The sequence below is a fragment of the Aspergillus puulaauensis genome, chromosome 4 (assembly GCF_016861865.1).
Source record: "Aspergillus puulaauensis MK2 DNA, chromosome 4, nearly complete sequence".
In the NCBI taxonomy this organism is placed as follows: domain Eukaryota; kingdom Fungi; phylum Ascomycota; class Eurotiomycetes; order Eurotiales; family Aspergillaceae; genus Aspergillus; species Aspergillus puulaauensis.
Window position 1 is genome coordinate 3,111,938 of NC_054860.1, and position 12,929 is coordinate 3,124,866.

The following is a 12,929-nucleotide window of genomic DNA, read 5'->3' on the forward strand; positions in this document are numbered from 1 at the left end:
ACTGTTGAGCATATAATATAGTACCTATAAGCGAAACCATTACTACTACGAGGAGCTTTGCAAAGCTTTCCTGATTGATTTCAAAGCCTACGAGTAGATGATTTCGAGTGTGCTCTCCTGGAACCGACGCTAGTACGTTTGAGTGGCCTCGGCGGGGGGCGGCGGCATTTCGGCGTCGCGGCGAAGGTACACCTATTAATATTCTGCCGGGCTGGATAGACATCTGGCCAACTCTCCATTAGTTATCTGAACTCTTAACCTACCCTTGATGTCGATCCTGCTCCCTCAACAGCGATATTCATCCGTTCCTCACTAGCTATCATATCTCGCCAGCCTAGCACTGTTTCCCCCCATCTTTCCCCCGGGGAATCCAATCCTTGAAAGCACTTAGTCGTCTCCTATTCGATTGCAAAAGGAGCTCTGTGCCGCAGTCCTTCACTAGATATGAGCGTGCACTATTAGCCGCTTATTCTTTACCTCTTTTTTTTTCTCATTCCCTCCCCCCTCTACTCTTATATTGCTTGGCTTAAGTCAATTGCTTATTTCTATCGTCCCTTCGTCTTTCTGAGCACTTTTACTAGCTGAAGCCGCACTTTCTTCAACATGGCTGACACCAGCCTTGCATCAACCACCGGTGCAAGTTTTACCCCTGATGTGCGACGTAGGAACGTTCCGCACACGGAGGGACAAACCAAGACCTCTAACCTGGCTGAACCTGACGACGGGAAGAAAAAACCGCGGGTATGACCTTTTTTTCGTGGGCTTAAGGCTGCATCTTCATTTACCTGGTAACTAATATATATATGGCCATCTCTTGAATAGCGAAGTTCTTATCTCTCTGCGCTCGCCGATTGGGAACCTATAATCGCACCGATACTTTTAACAGCCTTGTCAATGTTTACTCGTATGTACCGAATCGGCCGCTCAAATATTGTTACTTGGGATGAAGCACAGTAAGGACCACTGCACCTTTGAATGCAATTCCCGCACAAATAATAATCCATTTCAGTTTCGGAAAGTTTGGGTCACATTATTTGAAGCGCGAGTTCTACTTCGATGTCCACCCACCGCTGGGGAAGATGCTTGTAGGCCTGTCCGGCCTTCTTGCTGGTTATAACGGATCATTCGAATTCAAATCCGGCGAAACATACCCGGAAGACCTGAACTACACCTTCATGCGCTTATTCAACGCTGCCTTTGGTGTAGTATGCGTGCCCCTCGCCTATTTGACAGCACAAGAACTCGGCTTCCGTAGAGCCACAGTTTGGTTGGTGAGCTTGATGGTACTGTTTGAGAACTCATATGCCACCATATCACGGTTCATACTGCTCGACTCTATGCTCCTTTGTTTTACTTTCACAACCACATTTTGCTGGGCGAAATTCCATCGCTTACAGCGGGCTAGCTTCTCTCTTGAGTGGTTCACATGGCTTTTCCTGACTGGTGTCAGTATCGGCTGTGTTTGTAGCGTCAAATGGGTTGGACTTTTCTGTACTGCTCTTGTCGGTATTTACACTATTGAAGATCTATGGAACAAGTTCGGTGATTTGAAGATGTCGGAGGTTCGTCCGCTGGTTTTGCGTTTCCCCGAGATTTGCTGATCGCTTCAACAGGTAACGCTAGCGAAACACTTTGTGGCACGCGTTGTGGGTTTGATTCTAGTACCGGCCCTGGTTTATATCTTCTCTTTCTATGTCCACTTCTTGATCTTGGAGAACAGCGGTCCCGGCGATGCGCAGATGAGCTCTCTTTTCCAAGCAAACCTCAGAGGAACCCAGGTCGGCAAAGACAGCCCGCTCGAGATCGCATTCGGCTCAAGGGTTACCCTTAAAAATATGGGATATGGTGGCGGTCTCCTGCATTCGCATGTTCAGACGTACCCTGAGGGCTCCTCCCAGCAGCAGGTTACTTGCTATCATCACAAAGATGCGAACAATGATTGGTTTATATACCCCAATCGCAAGGAACCTCATTATGATGCAGAGGCGCACCTCAAGTTTGTTGGTGATGGCGATGTCATCCGTCTCATTCACGGTCAAACGGGCCGTAACCTACATTCACATAATATTCCCGCTCCTGTAAGCAAGAGCCATCATGAGGTTTCTTGCTATGGCAATATGACCATCGGAGACGATAAAGATCACTGGAAAGTCGAAGTTATCGACGATGTGGCGTCGAGGGACAGAAGTAAAATCAGGACTCTCACGACTGCATTTCGCCTGCGACACCCTGTCCTAGGTTGCTATCTACGGGCAGGGAATACGAACCTTCCGCAGTGGGGCTTTAAACAGATTGAAACAACTTGTGTGAAGGAAAATAAGCCTCGTGACGTTTATACACACTGGAATATTGAAACTCACACCAACGACCGACGTATGATTACCTGTCTTTAATGTTCTGGTTGTCACTAACAGGATTATAGTCCCCCCTGGCGATCCCGGGTCGTACAAGTCTCCATTCTTTAAGGACTTTGTGCACTTAAATGTTGCCATGATGACGTCGAACAATGCTCTAGTACCTGACCCTGACAAGCAGGACGATCTTGCCTCGAAATTCTGGCAGTGGCCAATACTCAATGTCGGACTCCGAATGTGTTCTTGGGATGAGAAAGTGATCAAATACTATCTCCTTGGTAACCCTGTTGTCTACTGGGGAAGTACCCTTAGCCTGGTTGTTTTTGGCCTGCTGAGTTTGTGGTATCTTGTGCGGTGGCAGCGTGGCTACAATGAGCTGAGCCAATCAGATATCGACCACATTCACTACGCTGGCCTGTACCCTGTTGTTGGTTGGGTACTGCACTATCTGCCTTTTGTCGCCATGGCGCGAGTAACTTATGTTCATCACTATTACCCTGCGCTTTATTACGCTATCCTAACCTTTGGCTTTTGTGTTGATTGGCTTACTCAGACCTTAAACACAAAGGCTCGCTGGGTGGTATACGGAGTTCTCTATATCCTGGTGGCTGCGATCTTTACTTACTTCCGGGTGATCGTGTTTGGAATAGAAGGCCCAAGTCAACAGTGGCGCCATCTAAACTGGCTGAGTGGCTGGCGAATTGCCAACTAGACGCTTTTGTGATTGATGTACATTATATGTGCATTCCTCACTTACCGTGCCTTGATTCCTTCTCTTCGCTACTTTTTCTCTCATACTTGTTTGTTTCTCGTTATCTGAAAAGAGGCCTTTGTATATTTATTGATTAATTTCTGTTTTGCTCTGGTTCCAGCAGTATTTCATGTGTCAGAACGAGGTAATTAAATGCATACAGCTCCTTGAAGCTATATAATGGGAGATTCAAAATTCAAAATCGTCATACGTGATTATCGGTCTTAAACTGGGAAGTCCGAAAAAAAAGGAATTCGAATTAGCAACAATTCCCACCCAGGCTGTTACCGCCTTTGCGCATTGCATCATTCATTCCTAAAGTGACAGTTTTGGGGATTTTGTTGCTTGCACTGCCAGTCACCCCAAAGCTTTTTACTCCACTCCGGCGGTCATTCAGATCATATTTGCCAGTTTCAATATTGCGGTAAATTCTCTCAGAGACTTCGAGAAACGCACGCTCTACTCCCTCACCCGACTTCGCGCTCGTCTCTAGGTACCGCAAAACATTATTCATGCGACACCATTCTTCTGCCTCTTCTCTAGTAACGCGCCTCTGATTTGAATCCGAATTGTCTCCCGCAAGATCACTTTTGTTTCCCACCAAAATGACAACGATGCCTTCTTCAGCGATTTGGCGTAAATCTTGCAGCCACTGAGTGCATGAAGTGAAAGTCGTTGGTCGAGTAATGTCAAACACAAGGAGTGCACCGGAAGCGCCCCGAAAATATGACCGTGTAATGGACTTATAAGTTTCTTGCCCAGCAGTGTCCCAAAGAGATAACTTCATTTTTTTCTGGTTTTCCTGGGGTTTTCGAGGGGGTGTAGGTAATCCAGAAGGGGTGGGCGCGATGGGACCATCGGCCTGGGTCGAGGAGGGCTCCTGGTGAGGCGAGACGTCATTTGGGAGGTGTATTTCAGGGTCCGCTTCCAAATCTCTCGATGCGGGCGGACCGACTGGAACAATCCGGGATCCAAACTCTACACCGATGGTTACATCATGCGTAGAAGAAAATCGTCCCTCGCACAGCCGGATGGTCAGCTACAGCGAGCAGCAAATTGTTAACAGAGTGCTCCGCAGGAATAAAGATAATCGGCCGAACTTACGCTGGATTTCCCGGTTCCGGAGTCACCAATACAGACGAGTTTAGCAATATAATCCCATGGCTGTGACATGGATACCAAGCTGTCGTATTTTATCCGTTTTAGAGGAAAGAAAGAGGCAAATGAGTTATGTGTTGGAGAATTGAGTTGCGACAATTTAAACCACAAGAACTCATCTGGAGTCTATTTGTTGGAAACCCGCGACAAAGAAAGGCGCGCGGCGTTGATTGTGGGTTATCAGTATTAATGTAAATCAACTCCAGGAGGTGGAACGCTGGAGCATATAGATTTGGTCTCTGCCTTGTTGATCGGATACGCTTTTCGATGTTGCGATTAATGCTGGTGATGAAAGGCTGATGATGAGTCAGCTATCACCATGACCACGTCTTATGACGCTACTGCTCTAAACGACGACAGCCATCTCCCATACATGTCCCATTCACTTATATTCGGGCTGACATCCCCTACATACTATACTACCTGTTTATAGGTGAACCCCAAAATAGCCTTGTCTTGCTTGTCTTCCCCGTAACAAAACTCATTTGGGCTCTTTTCGTCACTTAATAATAACTCACCGCTCCACTAACTATCTATCAAGAGGCGATAAGATACGAAATCAAGTCTGAGGGACCGAAAAGGCACTCTGTATACCCCCCTCATAGTGAGATATGAGAAATGTTCTCTGAGTGTAAGTAACTTATCTCAGTCTACCAGTATTTCCAAAGCTCACCAAAAGTACGCAGATGCCTCTCGCTTCCTAGCCCAGTCGCAGTCACGTATTTTACCTCGTTCGGATGATAAACGTAGGAAGGATCACAGTCACATAACGCAAAGGCCCGGGAATTCACGGCATTCATCGTCACGATCCTTTCTGCAGCGACGGGCGGCCGATCCCTACTACCCTGGAGCCTCCCACTTTACAAATCTCACTTTTGGTTCGCGCAACTTAGCCCAGCAGGCGCCTCTGTTTCATAGTGCCACTGAGGCCTTTCACGAAGAGGACGAAGACGTTGAGCATGAGCGCGAAATAGCAGATTTCTATGCGCTTCAAAGATCAAGGCGGCATTTCGGAGGCAGTCATTTAAGGGACTCGGAGTCTGATGAGGACGGCGGCAACTCTCTTCATGCCAGCACACAGGAAAGTTCTGGTGGGATACCAGAACAACCTAGAAGAGGTGCCAGGCGCACTTGGCGTGCTACCAGACAAGGAAAGGAGCGAGGTCGGACTGTTGGTCCAGTGACAGAGGTAACAGATGGTGAAGTTGGGATACTTCATGAACGCAGCAGTGAAACAAAAGAAAACCTAGTCGATATCCGCCTCGAAGACACACTTAAGTCTGACTTTCATGAAAATTATGGTGGCCCTCCCCCACTTGATGATGATAGACCGCCGTCAATCCAGCGATTTCGTGAGCAGCCTCAGATAGATAACCTCGGCACCATTCCTACTTCCACGCCTAACGAAACAATAAACCAGCCGCTATTGGCAGAGTCTCAGCTGCAAGATGATAGAATATCATACCAGACCTCCGCAAGTTCCGCAAGGATCGAGTCTCTCAGGCACGATACTTTTTGGGGGCACCTATTCCTGATAGCCTTTGCTTGTGTCTTCGCAACCTCGTTCCTTGTTTATTTACATACATCACCGCCACCAGGGAACAAGGGTAAATGGGGTGATACGATTTATTTGACCATCCATGGTTCTTTTTATCGTCTCGGCGTTTATACCCTGGTTTCTGTGTTCATTTCTTTGTTATGGCTTGCCCTTCTACGTTCGTACGTGCGCCCTCTAGTATACGCTATCATATTTGCCGTCCCAGTGATCCTCTACTCCTTCTTTCTATACCCTTTTATTTCAAGTTTCCGTGGCGTTTCGGCCTTACAGGACAAAGTTATGCGCATCGGATCGTTCGTTCCATTCATTATGGGAACCGCTTGGATCTACAATGTTCTACGGGGCCGTCATGCAATAGGGAAGGCAATCAGTATCCTCGAATTTTCCTGTCGGATCCTTGCCGCCAATGCAGAACTGTTACTCCTCGGCCTTGGCAACCTAACTCTCATCACCTCATGGACGTGGGTGTGGATGCTAATGTTTACTCGAGTCTTCCTTGGGGGTCATTTATCAGAGTCGAAATCTTTTATTATTAACGTCAGCAGTTGGTGGCTGGGGGCTTTTTTCGTCGTCATATATCTGTGGTCCCTTGGTGTCATCGCAGGCATTCAGCGAACTGTCACAGCAGCAACAGTAAGCCAGTGGTATTTCCACCGCTTTGCAAATCCAGCACCAACCTCGAGACAAATAGTTCAGGCGGCAACGGTTCATTCTCTGACAGCGTTATTTGGGACAATTTGCTTATCTAGGTTGATGGCGTTGCTCATTCGTATACCTTTCCTCGTGCTGCCCAGGCGTGTGGCCTCGTTACTGAGCTTGGTTGCTTATGCTTTTATTCCCACCCCGATTACTGCCGTCACAGATCCTCTTTCGCTCACATATGCTGCAATTCATTCTCAGCCACTCATTCCGTCTGCCCGAGGCCTCAGCCAAATGACGAACCTTGTGCCATCAGTCGCAACGTCATCATTACACCCACGATCATTTTCTCGGTCCGGCCAAAGCCACTCCTCACTACTCCCCTACAGACTTTCTAAGCTGATCCTTCATGCTGCCCGGCTTATGATGTCTCTCGCCCTTGGATTCGGGGGTTGGGTGAGCACTGCTCGAAGCTTGAAGGTGTCTACAAGCGAAGGGGTAACACGCGGCAGCATATACGCGTATATCGTTGGTTTAATCGCAGGAGCCATCGGATGGAGTGTACTTGGAGCCATTGAGGGAGTGGTGGCGGATATAGTAGATGCTTTGATCATCTGTTGGAGAAGCGAAGTTGGGATTTACGGCAGGGAAGCAAGGTACTGTCGTGAAGCTGGCTGGCTATTCGGTCAGGATCCGAGTCCTGACTTTCCTTACCCAGCGTAATGCTTGTGTGTACCTTCTTTCTAGTTTCAAGCCTCGATTCAAAGATAGTCAACAATTTGAAGTTTCAACCTTTCCAAACATGCTTTTAGGAGCAAATCGTTTGGTCCGGTTTTAGGTATCAGGAAGCGCGGTCTTCCACAATTCTAGAATTCTCGTTTTAACCAACGGGTTTAGCCAATAGAATGGGTTTTGGAAATTATTATTATTGTACGCTCAACCGCTATGGCAAATGGAGTATCTCGAGCAAAGCTATAAACCGGTGGTATCATAGAAGTGACAACAATTTGAAGAAAAGAAATGAAAGTAGATATGAAGAAATCATCATACCATGACGCCCCGCTTCTTTTCCTGTGTGAAGGCGAAATATACCCAAGGCACAAGTCGAGGGCAGAGCAAAGTAGACCAAAGCACCGAGAATCAAGATATACCAGGTATCAGGAACCGCAGGAATATATGAATACTTGATGATATTCAAGCAAGAAAATCATCATAAGTAAAGAAAACCGACTATAAATCGAGTTTGCCTTGCCACTCGATATTCTCTTTCGAGCACCATTCGCTTAGAAGAGAGTAACTAAACCGAACAATTTCGAGGGGTGTGCTGGTTCTCCCGAGCGGTAGGTAAATCTCACCGGAGTAGTCTCCGGGCTTCAGGCGTTTTTTCCCCTGTTCAGTGTAATTTCTGGCGCGCTTCGACCAAGTTTCCGGAAAATCGCGAGCAAGAGTGTCTTCTGACAGACCCCGGGAACCATCATACCACAATCGTTGCGACTCTTTGTAACACTCCGGGAGTCTACCTTTCAGCTCTAGAAAATCCTTTAAGCCCCTTTTACCATCTTCCGATTGTGTAGGTTGTCCGTCGCTCGCAGGCGTAGGAAGAGGTGTCTGTTCACCAGGCATAGGTGTGATTGCCAGGCGTTCGAGGTCAAGTGCATGGATAGCGTCGTAAGAGATGGCGCCCAGGATAAGGCAAAGACTATGAAGTGGTGGATAAGGGAGACTATTCTTTTTCACCACCCGCCAATATGCGATGATGGATAGCCAAGTGGAAGAATCACCAATCTGTCGAGAAATCGCCTTGGACTGATCTTCTGCGATGAAGGCAAGGACGAAACAGATAATAGCCTCTATTGCGGTCGCAGCAGCAAGCTTCTCATCAGTGTTTGCGACCTTATCTTTAGCCGTGTGCCGATCGGCGGCATGTTTCAGCTCCCTACCCAAATTTCCGTATTTCTGGTACTCATCTTTCCAAGCTCGGCGCTCACCATTCCTATCTGCACTATTCGGGCGGGGGGGCGACTGTGTAATTGTGCTTGGAGACGGATCTGCCGGCGTTTTCCGAGAGCCTGGGTGCGAATGCTCTTTCCTATCATTGGTGGCTGATTCATGCCGGGAAGAAGAGTGCTTGAGGTCTTTTGCTGGCGTTATCGATACTGACCTTGTTTTTTCCTGCTGTGCTTGACTTAGGACTGGGGTTTGAGGTTTCTCTACACTAGGCAGTCGTGACTCTTTCGCCCTATCTCTTGCCAAAGAATCTGCGCGATCACTCCCCGCAAGCTTCGTTTTCCCATCCAAATGGACAGTCTTATCAGTCTGATCAGACGTTGGAACTTTTGGCTGCTGCTCAGGCTTCGTAGAATGAGACAATTCTCGCTCGACTACATCAGGCGTGGGAGAACTTTGGTGAGAAAGCTTCCTTTTACCAGCGAATTTTAGAAGACCCTCAACGCGCTTCCTGTTTGGTCTCCCATACTTCAACCTCACAATTAACCGAGGCCTCGCCGAAGAAGATTGAATAGGTTTGGTAGTCAACGTCTGCAACGGCCTGCTATTCGTTTGCGGCCGTATATTGGTTTTTGAAAATGCGTGGGACCCGGCCTTCACAGACTCCGCGCCTCTTAAGACACTTTTTTCAGAAACCAAATGAAAGTTCGGGATGTTCGTAGTTATGGGCTCCAATTGCGAAATGTCGCATGCCGACACTTTATCCCTTTGTTGTTTCTGATTTGCGCTGTCACTATTCACAGTAGATTCCGGTTGGGAATCTGATGCCAAAGACTCATTCCCGATCTTGGCCAGTTCCCTTTCGAGATCAGGCGGCAGAGTAGGAGACAAAAGTCGAGGTAGTCGGGGAGTGCTTGAAGTTGGCGGCAAGGTAGGTGATAGGAGTTTTGGAAGGCCATTTGCGTTTGAGGATTCTGCTTTGGGTCGAGTTACTGGAGGTTCAGGTGATAACTTTCTTTTCTTCGCAGGAGCACTATCCTTGACCTGCAGGCCGTGCCGGCCAAGGTCACGCCCCGGAGGGCGCTTGCGATCTACATGCTCGGAACCCAATTGAGAAGGGGGGGTTGGAGAGAGATGTGTCTTCGGTGGCTTTTGACGGTTGTCGCTAGTAGGGATATGTTTAGAAATATGATTGTCACGGTGGGCGTAGACAGTAGGACCCCCTTGGCGACCTGGCGTGTCCTGGCTCAGAGGTGAATGCGAAGTGTCACTCTTTCTTTTATTCTTATAGTCATGTAGGCTGATTTTCTTTTTGGTCGAAATGTTGGATGGCGTGCTAGTGGCACTCTGAGGTCGCGAACGCGGGTCGGCCATTACGCTCCCTTTGGCGTCGGACCAATCGCCCACGGCTACCAGGAGAGAATCACTTTCGTCGTGGGTCAAAAATGTCATATATTGTAGCTGTTGTTCCTCTGGGGCGAAGGGTCCGTCATCACTCACTGCGCAATTGTTGACAATGCGGTTGCCAAGTCGAAAGGGTACATCGGTGGGCACAGTGAGGAGAAAAGGGTAGAGAGGCAAAACCTCTTCACGAAGATGCTTCAGTCGCCAATCAATCAGGTCTTGTTCAGAATATGTCGATCGTCCACGAATAGATGTCGAAGGTCTTACAGAATTATCAGTGGAGCGAGGCGACATTGCAGTCTTGCTGGTGACGTGAGGGCAAAAGGCTCAGGCGAGGACTTCGTTCAATATTATCTTTTTTCAGTATTCCAACAAGTCTGACCGTTCGAGAACCGCGGCGAACAGAGGACTGGTTGCAAGTCACCGTAGAGGTGAACGGATGGTATAATGCAGCGAGCCCAAGTAGACGAATGATGCAGACAGTTTAATGAATTAACTTCCCCCCTCCCCCCATTCAAGTCTTGCAATAAATTGCGCTGTCGTTGTCTGCAATATCGACAAACCATGGATCGAGTCGCGGGTTGAGTCTCATCGCACCAGACAAGCGCGGAGAAAGAGGCCCGTTTCCGAAGCCAGCAGCAAGGGTCTTTTTGTTTTTAGATCGACGCAATATGCGATTCCCGAGTGCGAAATATATAGCGAATTAGGATATGGATAGGGCAGTTGTCATAGAGAGAATACGTGTCGCCCGCACATGAAATCGGCGACGATCTGCCAGCGAATGGTCGTGAGAAGCTATTGCGCAACGCCTGCAGCCATTGAGGGATGGAGGCCTCCTCCGGCAGTGTCGATGTATAGATATATGGTCATAAATCCAGGCTCTAGAGGGAAAAGTGAATGGAATAATTATAGGCGGTTATGGAAGAGAGAGAGACGGCGACCTCCCTCCAAGGGTGTGGCTAGGTAGGAGTTGAGTCCGGAGTGGCAGAGGGACGGCGGGAGCAAGTGACGCTTCCCTCTTTCACTTTCACTCTTTGGGGTGAAGCGCGGAGAGGCTTGGCAGCACCCGACGTTTGTTTGACCCTACATCGAATGGTGGCTTTTTGTACAACTCTCTCTTTTGATTCTCAGTTACAAGGCCCAGGAAGCATTATAAGGCTCTGTGTGGCAAGCTACGTTTAGGTTGGTCGAAACGGCTTCCTCGCGCTTCATGTTATCCTTAACTCATCGCAACGACGACCTACTCATACCTAACGAGTGGGCAAGAAATTGTCGGTTCCTGGATACCGTATTGCCTTCCGATTCAATGTCGTACAGAAAAGTATGGAGGCCCTAACGGTAGCAGCCTATGTTCATTGATTCTAAAAAAGTAAGGACAGTGTCAGGGTCGTACACATCTTCTGCTCTACGACCTATCATCGGCCGCAAATTTCTCTTGCCAAAAAGCTCTATAATGCTTCTGTTCACCAAGGCGGGAAATCTCATCCACCTCCTCAGGTGTCAGCTGGAATTTGAGGACATCCAGATAAGTACTAAGACGTGATTCTTTCCCGCTGGTTGTGATAGACACAGTGCCTCGGTCAATCGACCATCTCAAAAGAATTTCTCCCTCTTTAACGCCATACTTCTCTGCTAATTTCGACAGGAGCGAGTCCAAGGGGCCTCCTTTGGCGCGAATGATCGGCGTGAGCGGCCCATAACTGGCTGTTGCAATTTCTCTTTTTTCGTGGTATGAGACGAGAGAACCATGCTGCAGGTATGGATGATATTCAATCTGATTGATTGCTGGCGGAATCTTTGCAGCTTGTGAGATTGTCTCCAGATGACTCTCAAGGAAATTGGATACTCCAATGGCGCGAGTTCTGCCAGCTTCCTTCACCTTCTCCATAGCAGCCCAAGCATCCTGAAGCTCAGTTGGGGATTTGGCGAAGAAAGGTTGATGTATTAAGTAACTAGGTGCAACAGTTCACAATCAATGCTTCGGTTCAGCGAAAAAAGGAGGAATGCATACAGGTCAACATAGCTCAGTTGGAGCTTCTCCAAGCTGGCATCGATTGCCTTGGAAATATCGTCGATATTTTGATTGACCTTTGTTGTCACAAATAACTTTTCTCGCGGGACACCACTCTCTTTGATTGCAACGCCTAGTTCCCGCTCCGTGCCGTAGACTTCGGCGCCATCCAAGTGGTAATATCCTAATTTAATAGCTGTTTTGATTGACTCGACTAATTCGCGGTTGACGGTGGTGTCTTCGCCTCTTTTAAACCAAGCAGTGCCGGTTCCGAATCCCACCTAAATTGTCGGTTAAGAGTAATATTATTGGATATGGAACTAGAAGCCTCCCTTACCACTGGAATTAAAGTTCCATCGTTTAACCGGGTGGATGGGATCGGTTTCAAAGAAGCCATGGTTGGATCAAGCTGGATTGCACAGCACTGCCTACGTCGTAAGAACTGGGATCTTAAATATTTTGGACCACGCTGTGGAAGTGCGCACACCGGCTTTTATGTAGACACGGGTAACGGGTCGGATCGCGGAGTACTCTGCGAATGCGTATTATCTCAGCTGTGGAGAGAAGGGCGGCACCGTTCCGTTCAAGTCTGGCGAGACGTCTCCACGGTTTGTTGGCAGGTGCAAGTCTACTCGTCCTTGTTTTCTTAGTAGGTTAGCAATAACCGAGCGATGCCGACTGCGTCTTCTTGTTACTTAATAATAGCAAGCCAGGGTGAGAATGGCTACTCATTATTATATTTCGGCGGGAGATACTCCGTAGGTACTCCGTCGAGATGCAGATGCAGACAGTGCGGGACACGTGCTCCCGGCCTTTTTTTAAGTTACTTTCAAGTTAGCTTATGAATCAACTTCCTAAAGATTACTGGGCTTAACCGTCGTGAAATGTGCGTATGATTCAACCTTGGGTCAGGTTATCTGCATCCTTGACGTTTAATTTGGATGCGTATGATGTCACATTCGGCTTCCGTCCTCCCGCAGGATCTCGACTCGACTCATTAGTAACAGAGGATAGGAGGGGGGCGACTCGCAATCAGTTATCAAAATTTAGCACAATCTAGTTAAATAACATTATAATCACCACCTAACCTTTCATACATTCTTTTAA

The 12,929-nt window shown here is 47.9% G+C and overlaps 5 protein-coding genes across 5 annotated transcripts; 2 read left to right on the top strand and 3 right to left on the bottom strand.

Annotated features, from left to right (window-relative positions):
• Positions 1-603: 603 nt before the first annotated feature.
• On the top strand, positions 604-3,066 carry pmt2 (protein O-mannosyl transferase; the record flags this gene model as incomplete). The annotated part of the gene is made up of 5 exons (XM_041704354.1): positions 604-741; positions 823-953; positions 1,010-1,562; positions 1,614-2,373; positions 2,423-3,066. 5 exons carry the CDS (start codon positions 604-606, stop codon positions 3,064-3,066), a joined length of 2,226 nt encoding a protein of 741 aa, XP_041556948.1.
• Positions 3,067-3,364: 298 nt separating this feature from the next.
• APUU_41199A (uncharacterized protein) lies at positions 3,365-4,278 on the bottom strand (the record flags this gene model as incomplete). Its single annotated transcript, XM_041704355.1, has 2 exons — positions 3,365-4,144; positions 4,210-4,278. The coding sequence occupies 2 exons, from the start codon at positions 4,276-4,278 to the stop codon at positions 3,365-3,367; spliced, it is 849 nt and encodes a 282-aa protein (XP_041556949.1).
• Positions 4,279-4,881: 603 nt separating this feature from the next.
• Positions 4,882-7,183, top strand: APUU_41200S (uncharacterized protein; the record flags this gene model as incomplete). Its single annotated transcript, XM_041704356.1, has 2 exons — positions 4,882-4,894; positions 4,950-7,183. The coding sequence occupies 2 exons, from the start codon at positions 4,882-4,884 to the stop codon at positions 7,181-7,183; spliced, it is 2,247 nt and encodes a 748-aa protein (XP_041556950.1).
• Positions 7,184-7,690: 507 nt separating this feature from the next.
• Positions 7,691-10,105, bottom strand: APUU_41201A (uncharacterized protein; the record flags this gene model as incomplete). Its single annotated transcript, XM_041704357.1, has 2 exons — positions 7,691-10,006; positions 10,079-10,105. The coding sequence occupies 2 exons, from the start codon at positions 10,103-10,105 to the stop codon at positions 7,691-7,693; spliced, it is 2,343 nt and encodes a 780-aa protein (XP_041556951.1).
• Positions 10,106-11,216: 1,111 nt separating this feature from the next.
• APUU_41202A (aldo/keto reductase) lies at positions 11,217-12,219 on the bottom strand (the record flags this gene model as incomplete). The annotated part of the gene is made up of 3 exons (XM_041704358.1): positions 11,217-11,763; positions 11,823-12,103; positions 12,160-12,219. 3 exons carry the CDS (start codon positions 12,217-12,219, stop codon positions 11,217-11,219), a joined length of 888 nt encoding a protein of 295 aa, XP_041556952.1.
• Between the last annotated feature and the right edge of the window lie 710 nt (positions 12,220-12,929).